At 38.5% G+C, this 16,828-nt stretch overlaps 2 protein-coding genes across 2 annotated transcripts; one reads left to right on the plus strand and one right to left on the minus strand.

The window, feature by feature from the left end:
- Window positions 1-229: 229 nt before the first annotated feature.
- Window positions 230-5,665, minus strand: LOC103447007 (serine/threonine-protein phosphatase PP2A catalytic subunit). The gene is made up of 11 exons (XM_008386180.4): window positions 5,273-5,665; window positions 4,058-4,114; window positions 3,843-3,926; window positions 3,604-3,675; window positions 2,946-3,017; window positions 2,694-2,734; window positions 1,952-2,018; window positions 1,368-1,559; window positions 1,158-1,247; window positions 970-1,077; window positions 230-767 (listed from the first exon to the last, which is right to left on the minus strand). The coding sequence occupies exons 1-11, from the start codon at window positions 5,357-5,359 to the stop codon at window positions 702-704; spliced, it is 936 nt and encodes a 311-aa protein (XP_008384402.1). The 5' UTR covers window positions 5,360-5,665; the 3' UTR covers window positions 230-701.
- A 4,439-nt stretch (window positions 5,666-10,104) lies between these two features.
- On the plus strand, window positions 10,105-15,114 carry LOC103447008 (DEAD-box ATP-dependent RNA helicase 37-like). The gene is made up of 7 exons (XM_070807927.1): window positions 10,105-10,264; window positions 10,658-11,553; window positions 11,641-11,724; window positions 12,335-12,577; window positions 12,704-12,871; window positions 13,048-13,161; window positions 13,945-15,114. Exons 2-7 carry the CDS (start codon window positions 10,804-10,806, stop codon window positions 14,443-14,445), a joined length of 1,860 nt encoding a protein of 619 aa, XP_070664028.1. The 5' UTR covers window positions 10,105-10,264; window positions 10,658-10,803; the 3' UTR covers window positions 14,446-15,114.
- Window positions 15,115-16,828: the final 1,714 nt, after the last annotated feature.

Raw genomic sequence — 16,828 nt, forward strand, 5'->3', positions numbered from 1 at the left:
GACCGTCAGTCATTTTAAATCTCAAGACCAAAGTAAGAAATTATACTAATCTCAGAAATCATTTTGATTGAAAGGCTTAAAATGTATTGATTACAATATCTGTTAACATCTAAGAAGAGCCAATTGCAACTAGTTTGATCGCAGGAGACCAAAAAATTCATGTCAAAAAGTCTACAACAGAGCCAAACAAAAAATAGATTCGTGTAGGGGAAATCAACAAGACTATCAATTGGACTATGACAAAAACAAAATTTAAAATAAACCTATTGGAACATTGAGAATTCATTAATTAAGGGGAAAACTTATAAAAAATTAAAAATTAAAAAAGCACCCATCGTAGGAAGCGAGCTGATCATCCCTCTACAAATCACCAAACCCCCAAAAATACCATCCTTCTACAGAAAAGTTAAATTAAAAATAAAAAAAAAGATTGAAAAATCAAAACAGAAGATGCCACATTGTTTGCTGGAAATGGTACATATGCTGCAACAGCGTCGCCACTTCCGCGGCTTCCTTTCACAGAGACTCGTGCGCCATCCAAGGAAGCCTCACCTGCCAATCCTACATGATTTTTTTTCCCAAACCGACCACCACCACTGTTGTGTAATTCATAATCTTAAATTTAAAGAAGAGCCCTCGATACGGAGACCTTGCAGGCAGCAGCAGCAGCAGGTACTTCAGCAACTGATTCGTCAGTTTCATTATAGGAAGTAATCAGGTGTTCTTCGGGTCACATCTGGTTCTCCCCTCCTCGGAGCTGGCTCAAACTGAAATACAAGATAACAAAGTTTCAAACATTTCCCATGCAATTTGTGCAGGCATGCAACTTAATAGATCGCATGAACCCATATGAATAACCATTCACTGAACCATAACATATCACTTGTACTATTTGGCCAGCGTGTGTTTGCGATAGCAGAGAGAGTTGAGGAAGAGGAAGGGGGGTTTGGAGAGAAAGTAGTGACCAACCTGAATGAATGTGTGACCTTTGCAGTCATCGACTTCCAAGATGGATGCCATATTTCCACAGCGATAACAATAATTGGGTGCACTAAATATAGTGACCACTTTTTGTTCCTGCCCAAAGGTAAACAAATTAATTACACAACTTTCATTTGCAAAATAAACACAGCCAAAGAATGAGGATAAATACTCACATGACCCCAGTTGTATCCTTCCATGACCAGCTGATGTGCTCTAGCAATCAACTTTAAGTTATTTGTATGATTAAACTGCTCAGATATGTCCTGTTAAAAACAACAAAAAGGAAGCAAATCAGCCTACACAGTCAGGAATCTAGAAGACTGGCCAACTGATTCAAACTATCAACCACAACAAAAAGTGAAATGAAAAGATAGGTAAAGTACCTGGCCAAACGTATATCCAGCACCCCTCGGAGAGATACCCCAACCACAGCGATCATCAGGGTCAGACCATAAAAGATCACACATGGGACCCTCATGAGGAACCTCTTGTACACGGTCAAAATTACGTATGTTATCGAGGGTTTCAATGGATGGAGACAGCCCTCCATGCAAGCAGAATATTTCAGATTCAACCTTCAAACAAATAAAAGAATATATGTCAATACTTGGAAACAGAATTATTCACCCACACCTAAGACTAAAAACGATATATATAACAAAAGATGCAGAGTAGATCAATGCGTCACGTGGTGGTACAAGTAATAGCAGTTTACAGTCAAGTTGCAGCGCAACATGATTGACGAAGGCATTTAGAAAAGGAACTGCAGGTTCTCATGCAATTAACTGGTTGCAATGCACTAGAAGGTTGCACCCAGAAATTTTGAGGGTGCTTATTTTCAATAGAAACAATAAAAAGAATGTTCATGGTCATGCAGACGGCTAACTTAAACAAAGTGCAGGCACTGGCTCACTATCTACAAAGACCATTTAAGCATCATAATTATGTCACATATAACTATACTAACCAATGCTGTGAGCGGGAAATAGTCAAATAAATCTGTAAAGATCTTCCAAACATTGGCATTACCATACCTGCAAAGAGAAAAAGAACGGGTCACTTTACAAGCTTGACCAAGACGATAAATCAGGGAATGAGAAGCGTGAAGCAGGAAGACAAAAACTAGGTGACTGATCACCAGTCAATGCAAAGGCATAAGCAAATAATCAAGAGCAACAGTAAGTTGAATTCTTTAAGGTAATACACTTCTGAAATAATATTGATTTGGTGGTGCACCCCAAGGATTTGATTCACACTATTGTGATCATCTTTAGTTCCTGATTCATATTATACTCTTTTAAGCAGTAAAAGAAGTATGTGAATATGATATGTGCAGATTATGTTGTAGAATAGCAATTGCAGCTGCAAATATACTATATACATGTGTTCATGAATATGCATACCTACATTCATGAGTGTACAAATATATGCACAATAGCTCATCGGCCACTCATACAACATCCATCAAACTTAAAAGGCAACGTCCACAGGTGCAATTAAAGTTTTTCTTCAATTGATGCACACTGACTTCTATATACTGAAAATTTTCTAAGGAAAACTAAACATAAAGAACACCTTTACATGTATATATTTTTTAGGCCTGAACAAAGGCAAATGTAAAATGGAGTTCTTCCAGAAGTCACAAGCCACACATAAATCTTAGTTGTATAAAAATTGACCCACAAAAGAAATGATGTTAAGAAACTCACTTCCGTAGGCACTCATCATAAAAACCATAAACTTGAGTAATCTGCATAGGAGTAAAATAAAGCCACAATCAAATACCACACATGCAATTAGTACCAAACTGATATGAACAATAATGCAATAACTAACGTAGGGAGGGGGAGTGATGCAGGAGCATCTACAAGGCTCTCCAATACTAATTGGCCATGCTAGTAGAAGCTACTGCATCAAGGGAGAGAGGACAGAGGGAGAGAGAGACCAGAAGTTAAAAATACCTGACGGCTTTCATGGTTTCCTCTTAGGATAGTAATACGCTGATGATAACGCACCTTCAAGGCCACAAGGAGCTGAATAAAAATGATAAAGAAGTTAGTATCATAATGATATACATCAAGAGTGCCAAAAGGGAAGATGAAGCATCCACTTTTTTCCCCCAAAATTCCCATCATAAGAACATTAAGTAGTAAAGTGCAATATAGCTTATACCCAATCTCATTATCTTTATGTGTACTACCCTTTTTTCAGTCTCCCCCGCTAGCAAAAAAATCAAGGGGTCTCAGAGGTTGAGACAAATCAGGTTTCTGAGTATTTTACTACCCAACCTGACCTAATAAAGTTGCAACGCATACCAAAACTGGCTGACAATAGGGTTGATATACAACCTTGGAAGCTTGCAAGCTCTATCATATCCCGACCAAACTATTTCATTATGGCTCATGTTCAACATGTATCCAACTCTCAAAAGTAAAACTTTAAGGTCTTACATTAGGAATTGAAAATTTAATTGTATTGATCACAACCCTAACTAATCAAACCAAATCATTGCCCAGAGTTTCCAAAATACCTTTTATCTTAGTGCCAGAGGAGAACCCTAAAATTATAGTTTAACTAATTGAAAGATAAGAAGTAGAAAAAAAAATACTCAATACTTACAGTTACTGTTTCAACTGAATAATAGCCACGGTCCACATAATCTCCCATAAACAAATAGTTTGTATCTGGGCACTGCAAAAAACAATTGCAACAGGAAATTAATGTTATTTTTGGAAAGTGAAACATCCAACAGAACCAACCAGAAAACTACAAATTAAGAAAGAGAAAACATCACCAATAAGTAGCAACCAATTAAAGAACACATACGATAAATTAAATAGCCCAAATCAGAACAATACCTTTCCTCCAATGCGGAAAAGCTCCGCCAGATCATGGAATTGTCCATGAATATCACCACAGATAGTTACAGGGCTTTTTACAGGCTGCAACACATAAAACCCAAAATGGTTATTCATTTACCTCATGACATGCCCAAATCATTATAGGTCCAAAACCTGTATGAAACAGTACAAAGAAAGACATGAAACAGAAACTTGCAACTAAAATGGCCCACCTGGACATTGCTTTCTTCCATTAATATTTCCTTGGCCTTCTCGCAGAGCACCCTTACCTATATTAAACAACAAATTAAGATGAAAATTATTGACATCATTGAATGAAAAAGAAACTCCAAATAAACCATAATATACAAAGGTCCTTTAACAAACATTAAATTGAACATGCTTGCACTTTCAATAACAGCTCATTAGCGCTTTCAAAAAGCAAATATTTTGGTCTTATTACGTATAATATTGTATAGGCTGGTGTACCATAGAACATAGCCAACGTTCTGAAATCCAAGAAGCACCATAGCAACTCAGCTTCGAAGCTAACAATCTTATAAAGTACGCTATCAGCCTAACATACCCACACAACCCTTCATCCATCCCCAAGAAATATTGATATGCTTACATGCACTATAAAGCATATACGCAGCAGGCAGATTATTCGGCAAATCAAAAGTTGTATAGAGTTTCCTCCAACAATGGAACATAAACTAAGGAGGTTTAACATTACTGATTTCAGTACTGTCCAAATAAGGGAGAATTCAAGGTATCTCCTTAACAATGTATTACAATGTGCACATTTAGCCAAAACCAGACTCAAATACTGCGCTCCACGAAGTCTCTGTTTATTATAACTCCGCAAAGGTCTATAAATCTGTTGAAAGATTCAGTTTTATGGCCTTGGTCAGACACCCAAAATTCGTTTTTTCTGTTCACAAATCCCAAAGGCGGAAACCCGCAGTGTCACAGAAAATAGGATCTGACCACATTGCCAATACCCAATCCTAACAGCAGAACAAATCATTATAACCACCAAGTTCATGCATTTCCTTAGAATTTTTAACCCAGTGGTAAATCCAATAAAAGATCGAAAACCCACACAAGTGAAATCAAAACATTAATCAATGGATCCCCAAACTATAAGAAATCACAGCCTTGGATCGGCCCCATACGAACCCTAATTCAGCAAAATTCAATTTACAGATCACGCACACAGTTACAAACAAGGAAATGCACCACATTTCTCGATCTGCCCCACTCAAGCCATAACATTTCAGAACCCGATCCGTCTCATTTCCCAAAATTCAACACAAAATCTTCCCCAAAACTCATTCAAACAAAAATTAAATTAAAAAAAAAAGGAAAGAAAAAGAAATGGACTAAATTTAAAATTAAAATTAAAATTAAAATAGATAAAATTAAAAAGTTAGAGGCTTGGTTACCTCTTGCTCGGACAAGGGCTTGCACTGCATGAGTTGAGCAATCTGCTCATCCAGATTCCCATGGGAGTTCGAAGGGACCGAATCCATCCTCTTCCTCTTCCCCCAAAACGCACCGTGTTTGGCAGATCAAGATGCCCCTCCGAAACCCAAACCCTAGATCTGCAGGAAACCCTAGATTTCTCCTCCTCTTCTTCTTCTTCGTTTTCTTCGAGCCACTCAGAGAGAGAGAGAGAGAGAGAGAGGGCGGTGGTGGAGAAATCAGAGGCTTTTTAGTTCTTTTGAATTTTTCTTTTTTCTTTTGTTTTGTTTTATTTTTTTGGGGTCTCGGGAGTTTAAAACGATAAAATGGGGAGTGTGGAGTGGTACGCGCGTGGGATGATTGGACCCGTGCATGGCTTTTGCACCGGGAGTGGGAGGTTTTTGATTGGGCGGTCGTAACACTTGGTTTTAAGAGCGCGTGAGAGACAAAGGTATTTGTGTCGTTATTTGAGATTGTGGATGTAAATAATGGATCGCCGATGGCTCCAGATGTTTTCTAACATATCAGGAGGAGAGTGCGACTCTTAACACTCATCCAAATTTGTTGGTATGTAAGCAATTTTATTGACATAGATGACGAGTTTAATATAAAATTATTATGGTTAACATATTATGAATAATGTGTTGAGGAATTAATGATCGATCGAGAAAAAATGTTATGGTTTTAGTTGTCATTGACCTTTGTCATTACTGATGACATTGAGCGTTTAGCGACTCAATTTTTCATTTTCAATTTTCATGCATTTTGTTTTGTTTCAGTCCTATAAATTGTAATGAAGTAGCTCATCAATTGGTTATATATGCTTTAAGCATGATATAGGACGGAAGTATAGCTAGATGGAGGAAGAGAGATTTTTTAGAATGTCGAGAATAGAGCTTGATATATTGAAACTTTTCTCGTGAAAGGGGCTCCTTCGTTGCTTACGGGTTGATCTTTGTATTTGATTTAATTTATTCCATCTAATAAGAAAAAAAAAGGTTTGAGATGCATCTAGGATTTATCTGCACATACTTTGTAAATTTTATCTCCCTAAAGAAACTAAGGAAGCCAAACTTAAAAACCTAATCGTCGTGGCTCGAGATGTTGAGCTGATATATTTGACTTGAGCTCAAAATTAAGCTTGAGACTCGTGACATGGATTAGGGAAGCCAGATTTAAGACTCAAAACTTAAAACCTTTACGTAAAATTCAAGAGGACTTTAACGAAAAGCTCCCGGTACTGTTTATTTTAACGAAAAATCATATTTTTACAGTAAAAAGTCAATCCTAGTACTATTCATTTTACATTTTATTTTGTTCTTATGGTTAAAACTCAAAGTTTTCAAGTCATTTTCATTAGTTTTTCTAAAATTCAATAGCTTAACCCTAACCCTTAAAGCAACGACGAATCTAGTCTAGTCTTTCATATTTTAGAGTCCCCATAGCTTAAAGTTTTATGAATCCGGATCCTGGAAGGATCTTTTTTGTGAGGATTATGGGAATCCGTGAATCATATCCGTTTATTGTACATCATGTCGTAAAAAACTATTTAAAATATTTTTATTTAAAATTAAATACAAACAGTACATGACAAAAACTAACCACACTATATACGATGAACAGACACGATTTACAAATCTTCATAATCCTCATAAAAAAAGATCCGAAGAGGATCCTGTTGGAAGTTTTATGACACAATAATTGTACAAGTTTTATACATGATACATACTCCAAAGGAGATTTGGAGGTCGGGGGCCAAAACAGCTTTCATGTCTGTATGGCTCTCTGCCTTTCGAACCATGAACATGAGATCCCAACTCTAACCTGAACTTGCGTACCATCATGAGCTGGAATTGAGCAACGGATAATTTTAGTCTTATGAGCATAATTATCAAAAGGATTATATTAATATGAAGGGTTTAACTTCTAACTTCTACGTCCTCTGCCTGACCCACAATATTTGGGGAGCGAGAAGGTCTAGCATTTGCTAAGTGGGTACTGTGGAAGAGAGTCAAACCCCAGACAATTTGAGAGCAAAAACCAAAGACCTGATTGCTAAGCCAACAACTCTTAGGTCGGTGGAGCTTATTCTCAAACAATGTTTTACATCATCATACGTCCCTAAATCTAATATATTGTATTGTTAGTATTTCTCATATTCAAAAACAATTTCATTTATATTACCAAAACACATTTCCAATATGAGAAATACTAACAATACAATCTAGATTTAGGGACGTATCATGATGCAAAATGACCTATTCTTTTTTAGTTGAAGACTTTACACTTGACAACTAATCCACATTGCTATTTAAGAATCTTGACAAATGACTTTGAGTTCGGTTTCATGCATTAAGGTAATAGCTATTGTGATATTTGTATTAGAAATTTGAAGTGTTAGATAATATTAAATCATGGATGGTTGTTGCGTTGGGTCTTCGAGTTCAGTCTCGAGCATCAATTTCTTACGTCTAGTCGTAGGCGTTGGGGCTCCGTTTTGCTCGTTGGTTACGTATGGGTGCACGTCTATGAGGTCGTTTGCCAGCATTAGATCACCAAGTCCAATCTAGGGTGAGAATTGAGCTCTCATGACACACGTTGATCCCAGCGTTGTAGGTGCCATGTCTCCAAGTCCTACGCATCAGGTTATAGGTATGATTCGCCACCCCAAAAGTCAAATTCAGGCTACAAATCTTCGGTCTAAATTTGTGAAAGAGAGCTAAATTTAGAGTTCATTTGAAATTACTTTGAAAATTGTTGAAAACACTTTTAGTGAAACTATTTTCGAAACCAATATTTAGTAAAAATGTAAGCAAATGTTTTCTTTGAGAGTATTTTTAGTCACTTTAAAAGCAATTTAAAACGAGCTCTTATAGGTTCAATTTCAAACACCAAACTCAAATTTACGACATCTATGTTAGTCAGATTATCGATGTTAGGCAGCCAAGTCACGAGCTCCTATGCACCGGGGCGGGGTTCGAATTGTATGCATCCAGATGCCGGATCAATTGTATTAGTTTTGGCTTAAGTTGAATTTTGAAGTTCCCTTTCCTTAGAGCAAGTCCACCCCTAAGGACTTTGTGCCAGCACCCAGCCCATTTATCCACTCCAGTGAACAGTAATAGACTTCAATGAACAGTAATAGACTAATGCATCTCCACCCCTAACAAAAAATAGCCTAGTCAATTTTATTAAAATATTATTATTTTTTATTATAAAATAATTATTATAAAGCTGGGCAGGGGTCGATCCCTGGATAGAAAAAAGGAACAGACTTGGACTGGATAGAAAAAAGGGGGATTTTTCGTGCGCGGGGGGGGGGGGGGGGGGGTCGATCATGCAAGTTTCACGGGTGGGCTTTCCCTCACCATGTCGGTACCCAGGGCTTCAACCTTCACTGCACGATCGCACGACCTCGACACCCAGGGCTTCAACCTTCACCGCACGATCGCACGACCTCCGACCAAGACCTCGACACCCAGGGCTTCAACCTTCACCGCACGATCGCGGAGCTCAACCTGGACCACCTCAACAAGGTGTTCATGGCCGTCGGGTTTCTGAAGACATGACGACGAAGTGGCCGGTGGCGTTCACGATCGTGCGATCGCAGAGCTCAACACGGACTCGCTGCTGTGAATAGAGTACATGAAGACGAAGCGACTGGTGGCGTTCACGAGGTCGACGGGAGACGACCTCCAATTCAAACTTCCTTCGGACGCCATGCTGGCGTCACCATGGCATCAGATAGGCCGGTCCCAAGATCTGTCGATTTTAGGCCGGCCTGTGGACTGGCATGGGCTGGGTGCCAGTCAATTGGGTCGGCTGGAACAAATTCACTGGGTCCTGGCCTATTTTTTCGGCTGGGTGCTGGGCAAAAAGTCCTCCAGTGGACTTGCTCTTACAATACACTCTTGATGGTTACTAACCCCACAAACAAGACTTTGGTTGCGTATCCGTTGGGCACACTTTGATGAAATGACAAAAGGCCCATATGTAATTTCCAATACGCATGTAATTACGAAGATTCGCGCAAAAAAAGACCATAAATAAGGGATAAGTTGTGAGGTGAGGTGAAGGAAAATAGGATTGAATTGATAGATATTAGGAATTAGGATAGATGGTGAAGATATTAAGACCTCTCATTCCAATTCACCACTAACACGCCAGCCGCAATACTTGTTGGATATTCGGCTTCTCCTTCTCTTCTCCCATTTTTCCCTTTTATTTTCCTCCTAGTTTCAACAATAATTAAAAAAAAAAAGACTCCTCCTCCTTTTAAAAAAGCAATAAAATAGGAAATAATAATTAAAAACCGTCATTGATGTCACTCAGTACTACTATCTGTTAGTATTCTTTACTTGGAAATGAGAGATCTTAGGTTCGAATCTCATAGATGTCCAATTCGATACCAAATTAGGTTGCTCATTGTGTGGTTTAACCAAATTCCCCTTCCTTTAGTGTAAAAACATTGATGTACTTAAAAGAAAAAAATCACCATGAGGTAGCTTAATGGTTGTGGATGAATTTCAAACCCGTATTTCACACGGCACACCTTAAGTTTGATTCACCATGAGGTGACTTAATGGTTATGGACGAATTTCAAAGCTGTATTTCACACGGCACGTCCTAAGTTTGATTATTGGCCCCTTTTTTTTTGTCAAACTTGACCCTTATGAATCACACAATGATAATGGTTGAAATAACTTTGTGAGTCTTTCTTGCATTTGAAAAAGTAGACTGTCGATGTAAAGTCACTTCTCAAAAAAAAAAAAAAAACTAAAATAAATAATTTTATTTTTTAAGAGAGAGAGAAAGGGAACGGCTTTTGGGTTAAGATATTTTTGTCTGCGTGCTGCACCAACAAAACATTAGGGTTTTCTTCTCTCTCAGTTCTTTTTCCTTATTCTCTCCTTCTTCCAACCTCCCGTCGTCTTCACGTCCGCGCTACTGCTTCAGGGTTTTGCATCGTACAGGTCTCTCTCTCTCTCTCTCTACCTATCTCTCTCTACATATATATATATTTCTCTCTCTACTGTGCATGTCAATCTCTTGCCTTGCATTAGCATCGATTCTGCGGCTCTGCTGTTTTCATTGCATTATAGATCGGGGATTGTTCGTCTCCAATTGCTTTTGATTCGGTTCTGTTTGGTTGCCGGGAAAATTTTATCAAAGGGGAAGAGAAAGTGAGGGAAAATTTTATTAATTAGGTTGAGTGGTGAAATGGGTTTTCTTTTTTGGTGATTTTGGGTGCATTCTTGTTGAGTTGTTGGTTTTGTGTTTGGTGATTATTCCTTTTGCATATTTGAATTGATAATTCTGTAAAGTTTTTTGCTTGTTAATTTTTTCTTACTTGTTTACTTGTTCAGGGTTTTATCGTCTGCGTTGATTGGACTTTGTTGGAACTGTAATTGAATTAGTGATTCAATTGGTGGAGAATTTTGAAGTGGGTTCAAAGATTATATATTTTTTAAGGCTATTTTGGAGTGATAATTTTGTCCTAGTTGTATCAACTATGCGCACTTCATGGGCAGATTTGGCTGCAAATTCTGCAGCTGAGAATGTAGGTTCTGGCTCGTCTGGCAATGCTGGTTCAGGAAACTCTGCTGCTTCTGCTCCTAATCGATCCACCTACGTCCCCCCACATCTCCGTAACCGTCCACCTTCCTCGGACCCACCTGCTCCAAGCTACACTGGGCCTGCCAATGATCGAGGTGGCCCAGGTGCGTTCAGTGCACCTCGTTGGGGTGGTCCCAGAAATGACAACACTCGAACTGGATATGGTGGTAATGCTGGTCGCGGTGGTGGTTGGGGAAGCAGAAGTGGTGGTTGGGATGGGAGGGCACGAGAAGTGAACCCCTTTGGAGATGATGACGAAACAGTGCAGCCGTTTAGTGAGCAAGAGAACGGTGGTATTAACTTTGATGCGTATGAAGATATACCGGTTGAGACAAGTGGAGACAATGTTCCCCCTCCCGTGATTACCTTTGCAGATATTGACTTGGGTGACGCACTTAATAAAAATATTCAGAGGTGCAAATATGTGAAACCCACACCTGTGCAGCGTCATGCCATTCCTATCTCCCTTGCAGGCCGAGACTTGATGGCATGTGCCCAAACTGGTTCTGGAAAGACAGCTGCTTTCTGTTTCCCAATCATCAGTGGAATCATGAAGGGACAACCTGCACAGAGACCACCCCGTGGTGCACATACAGTCTATCCGCTTGCTCTCATTCTATCTCCTACTAGGGAGCTTTCAATTCAAGTATGTATAAAAAAATTGTTTTCTCACTTTTGTACATGTCCTTGCAGGACACATGATCAAGATTGAAAATTTCCCTTTGTATTTCAGATTCATGAGGAAGCTCGAAAATTTTCATATCAAACAGGTGTTAGGGTGGTTGTTGCGTATGGAGGAGCACCAATTAACCAGCAGGTTTGTCATCCTTTTATTTTATTCTGTTGACTTGGTTTTTTGCCCCACGTTGAATTGGCTTTGCCCTCATGTACTGTTCTGTAATTGTTGACTTTTTGTTGCTAATATATGTGAGAATGGTGTTTATATTGTCTAACTTATGAACTTTACAGTTTAGAACTTATGGTCTTATTTGCTTACAACTTTATTTACAAACTATGGTTGCGCCTTCTCTTTTTTTTTTTGTTTAAATGATAACCGAAAGAAATCACATGAAGTTCAATTTTGATATGCCATACTATGAAGGTTTCTATTTTGCATTTTGTAGCTGGGATTATATTCATGCATGAAAAATATTATAGCTTCACAGACTATGGATTTTGGACTGTACAGCGAGCTCAATTGTTCTTTGCTCATTGTATTTTATGTTGCATTGGGTTTATCTAAGCATTTAAATTCAATAAGCAAAGTACTGTTTAGGCCTGCTTGGGAAATTTCTTTGTAGATATGGTTTTTTAGTTGGACTGGGACTGTTTTACTGGATCTTATTGCATCTTAATTTTCTTGTTTACTGAACTGGATTGTTATTTTTGAGATATATAGAAGATCTTGATCATGTATTTTTGGACAGCTACGGGAGCTTGAAAGAGGTGTTGATATTCTTGTGGCAACTCCTGGAAGACTGGTGGATATGCTGGAGAGAGCTAGGGTTTCGTTGCAGATGATTAGATATTTAGCCCTTGATGAGGCTGATCGAATGCTGGATATGGGTTTTGAACCACAAATAAGGAAAATTGTGCAGCAAATGGACATGCCTCCACCAGGTATGCGACAGACTATGCTATTCAGTGCCACTTTTCCGAAGGAAATACAGGTAATTTTTCTTTTTGTGGGAAAAAGTTTATAAATGCAAGACTTTCTTCATGGTTTTTGCAGACATTTTGCGAACTAAAACAGTATCACACTTTGTGTTTCACTTGTAACTTTGTTTTGCGTGCAGAGACTGGCCTCTGATTTTCTTGCAAAGTACATCTTTCTGGCAGTTGGAAGGGTGGGTTCTAGTACTGATTTGATTGTTCAAAGAGTGGAATTTGTTCATGAATCTGATAAAAGAAGTCACCTCATGGACCTTCTTCATGCACAGAGGGCCAATGGTGCACAGGGCAAGGTATTCTGGTGGTACTTCTTTTGAACTTTTTATATGCCTTTGATATGTTTGTTGGGTTGTCATGTAGCTCTACTTTAGCTATTAAAGTGAAAACTTTTACCAATTGGAAAATCCAAATTTGTGTGGTCCTGGATCTTCTTCATCCCCTTGCTGACCTTGTTTTTTTGATTTTGCAGCAAGCTCTGACATTAGTTTTTGTGGAGACAAAGAAGGGAGCTGATTCTCTTGAACATTGGCTGTGTATGAATGGTTTTCCTGCAACTACTATTCACGGTGACAGATCACAGCAGGTATGTGGCTTTTGCTATCTGGTTTCTATCATTCCCGGGGTACATGTCTTGATATACTGTTATGTATTTAACTTTAAGGGGAGTTACCTTGGTGTGGTTTTGTAATTGGTGATATCACACCTCACTAATTTGGTTGGATAATATTTAAGTTATCAGACCCCGGCATCTTGTCATAGTAGAACAAACATGGACATTCTCACTCAGATCTTTGGAGTTAGTAGATTGTTCATGCTTGGGAATGTTGTGTTTATGGTTCTCCTTCCTGGACATTGAGATTCCAGTGAACATGAAGTAGCATGTTAGCTAATAATGGCAAGGTACATAACAAGAGGACTGTGAAATGCCTTGTTTGAATATCATCTTTTCCAGTGAACATGGGCTTGTTGGTGTTTATAAGCATGCATTGGTCCTTTTATTTTGGTATTGATCCATGTCGCATCACATTGTAGCACATGAGTTTTGGGTTTGGGACTTTTGTTGGTTTGTTGTCAAGTTCACACTGGGCAGTGATTGGAGATGCATTCTTCCTTATATATGTTGATATATGAATATGAATTGGGTGATAAAGTGGTGTGGAAAAGCTGTTATTAGGATATACACTGTTTAAATTTTCGGCTTAGAGGATAACTTAAATAATTTATATAATCAATTTGAGACTTAGGATTGGATGTTATGCCAGGGGCTTGAGGTCATATAGTAGTTACGTTGTAGTGCATTGTTATAAGATTAATGTTTAAATTCTACCTTTTGTTTATATATTTGTTTATCTGTACTTTTGTGCAGGAAAGGGAACAAGCATTGAGGTCATTTAAAAGTGGCAACACTCCGATCTTGGTGGCTACTGATGTGGCCGCACGTGGGCTTGATATCCCTCATGTTGCGCATGTTGTGAACTTTGATCTTCCAAATGACATTGATGATTATGTCCACCGCATTGGTCGTACTGGACGAGCTGGGAAGTCTGGTTTGGCCACTGCCTTCTTTAATGAGAACAATTCGTCGCTCGCTAGGTCTTTGTCAGAATTGATGCAAGAATCAAATCAAGAAGTACCTGCTTGGCTGTCCCGGTACGCAGCTCGAGCTTCATTTGGTGGTGGGAGGAACCGTCGTTCTGGGGGAGGCCGGTTTGGTGGCCGTGACTTCCGAAGGGATTCCTCTTTCAGCAGAGGTGGCAATGATTACTATAGTGGAGGCGGTGGAGGTAGCAGTGGTGGATATGGGGGTGCTTATGGTGGGTACAGTGGAGGAGGATATGGTGCAGGGGTGGCCAGTGCGTGGGACTAACCGCTAACTCCTCAAAGCAGTTACAGTGTCTTAGGTAATGGATGCACACTTCTTTATAAGGTCATCATATTTTTGTTTCTGTAACGTTTGGTCTAAACAACCAGTGTTTTATACTGTCGGAAACGCTCATCAATGTTTGAGGGAGGGGGGACTTGTCTTTGGTATTGGTGCCACAGGAATAGAAAGTTTGTGTAATGTTAGTAGGTGTCGATTTAAAAGGTGCTAACAGAGTAGGGATTACTGTCATATTAGTTTTATCTGGGCTCTTATTATATACTCTGGCGCGTGAGTTTGGATGGGTTGTAGAATATGTAGCGGGAGAGGGGAGAGGGTTTCTTTTCGGCCGCGTCTTTGTTTATCTCACAGGCATGTTCGTTTCAACCCAGTTTGTCGGGTTTATAGTGTTAAGAGGGTTCTTCTGTTCCTGCCATTTCTTTCCTCCTTTCACGGAGTTGAATACGCGGAGTTATAGGGCTTTTGTAATGTTTTGGTACTGACTGAAATAAATACAAAGCTCTTGGAAAACCAGATTTCTCCGATTTGAATGGGACCTTTCGGTACCAATAGGACAGGTTTAATCTTCGTTGCCAGTCATTGTTGAACGTGAAACGTATGTTATTTTTATGCAAGCTATGTTAATTCAGAAAAATTAAAAAAAAAATTCAGATCGGTCTTCTGTTTTGGATGCTTAGCCTCATATTGTACCTTAAGTTAACATCGATTTAATTTTGATGTGGTACTGAAAGACATTTTAAAATAGCTATATATGGTGTGTGAGGGATTGATAGTTCAGTTGGTTAACGACATTCGTCTTTGGATCATACTCTTGAGGACCCATGTTCTACTTCTCTCTTCGCCGATATCGTTTCTAATATTATAAAAAATGGGTACATAATGTATTTGAAAATTTGCAAATGTTTGTTAGGCCAGTTGACTATAGCAACTTGCTTGCGTTTTGCGAGTTCAACCCTCTTTGTATATCAGAGTCGTTTAGAACTTTAGAGTGTCGCATCGTCGAAGTCTAACACCAAAGAGATAGACTTTGATTTTTATTTTTGGCGTGTGGGACATAGGAGAGGTGAGTGTCCATCAACAACTCGAAACAAGTGGTTAATTACGTAGGAAATAAAAGGTATCGACTCCCTTTGAGTCTTTTGACATATCAAGACATAAACAAAGCCTTCATCTCTTTTGACATGCGCATATGAGCCAAAAGAGCAAGTACACATTTTATCTTATCTTTCTCACATCCAAATCAAAATGTTGGATATCTCCTCTTTCTTTTCTTTGTTGATTTTTATATTCTCTTTTCCCCCTTTCTTTTTCTTGTTTCTTCAAATTTTCTTTAATCCGTGAGTAGTTCGAAAAATAAACGGCAGAACTTTGATACCAAAAAATTAAACGGATGAATGTTTAAAAAATCAGACGACTTGGTAGGTTGGACTACCAAGGTCAAACCCTTTATTTTCATTTGGTAGTGTTTCTAATCAGTATCAACGCGGCTAACATAATGAAAATTGGTCTAGCGGTGCAAAGTCTTCAATTTATCGAACTTGTTGGACTAAGTCATGAGTTCAGATCTCATGAGCCAGGTTAAAAATAATCGATTTCAATTTATTCATATCCAATAGAAACAAATGGACACCAAAACTTTGAGAAAAGGATAAGAGAGAGAGAGTTGGGTGGAAGTAAGAAACAGAAAATGAAATTTCATTAAACAGTAACCCAATGGATAGGTAAGCTCATTAAAGAGTGATGGAGGTGAGCTATTAATATTTTGTGACACCAAAAGCAATATCCAACCCTTCCCAATGTCTTGTCTCTCTCCCTCACTCTGTTATTTGTCCTCTCCCCTAAATTGGAAGAAATTTTTAATTGTGACGGAAATACAGATGGTACACCACGTGTTTTTATGTAAATAGTGGAAAATTTTAATTTTTAAGTTATTAACTTTTTAACACACATAACCCACCATTTATATAGGAACACGTGATGTACCATCTCGTATGACGGTCACACTGAAAAATATCTCATAAATTGGGGTTTTGACATGCGCTCTATCACCCATGTTGGAGTTGAAGTTAAAATCAAACATTTAAGAAGGGGGGTTTAAACAACATTTTAGTCCCTCTATTTTGCTTGCATTTTGTTTGATTCATTATGCTTTACATTTAACTTTCAAATTGTGTTATGCCTTAGTGGTATTCTTATTCGCTTGTAAGTGAGAAAATTCAGGTTCGATTTGAATGAATGACGAGTTTTATATCTATTTATGCTGATTAATTATGCATTTTAATCCAGAATTACCTTCCAATTTCGTTGTATATACAAATTTGTGTTTTGAGTTAGGTCATTGAGTTACGGCTTAGCGACATTCTTAGTC

The sequence above is a fragment of the Malus domestica genome, chromosome 11, assembly GCF_042453785.1.
Source record: "Malus domestica chromosome 11, GDT2T_hap1".
NCBI classification, from domain to species: Eukaryota; Viridiplantae; Streptophyta; class Magnoliopsida; order Rosales; family Rosaceae; genus Malus; species Malus domestica.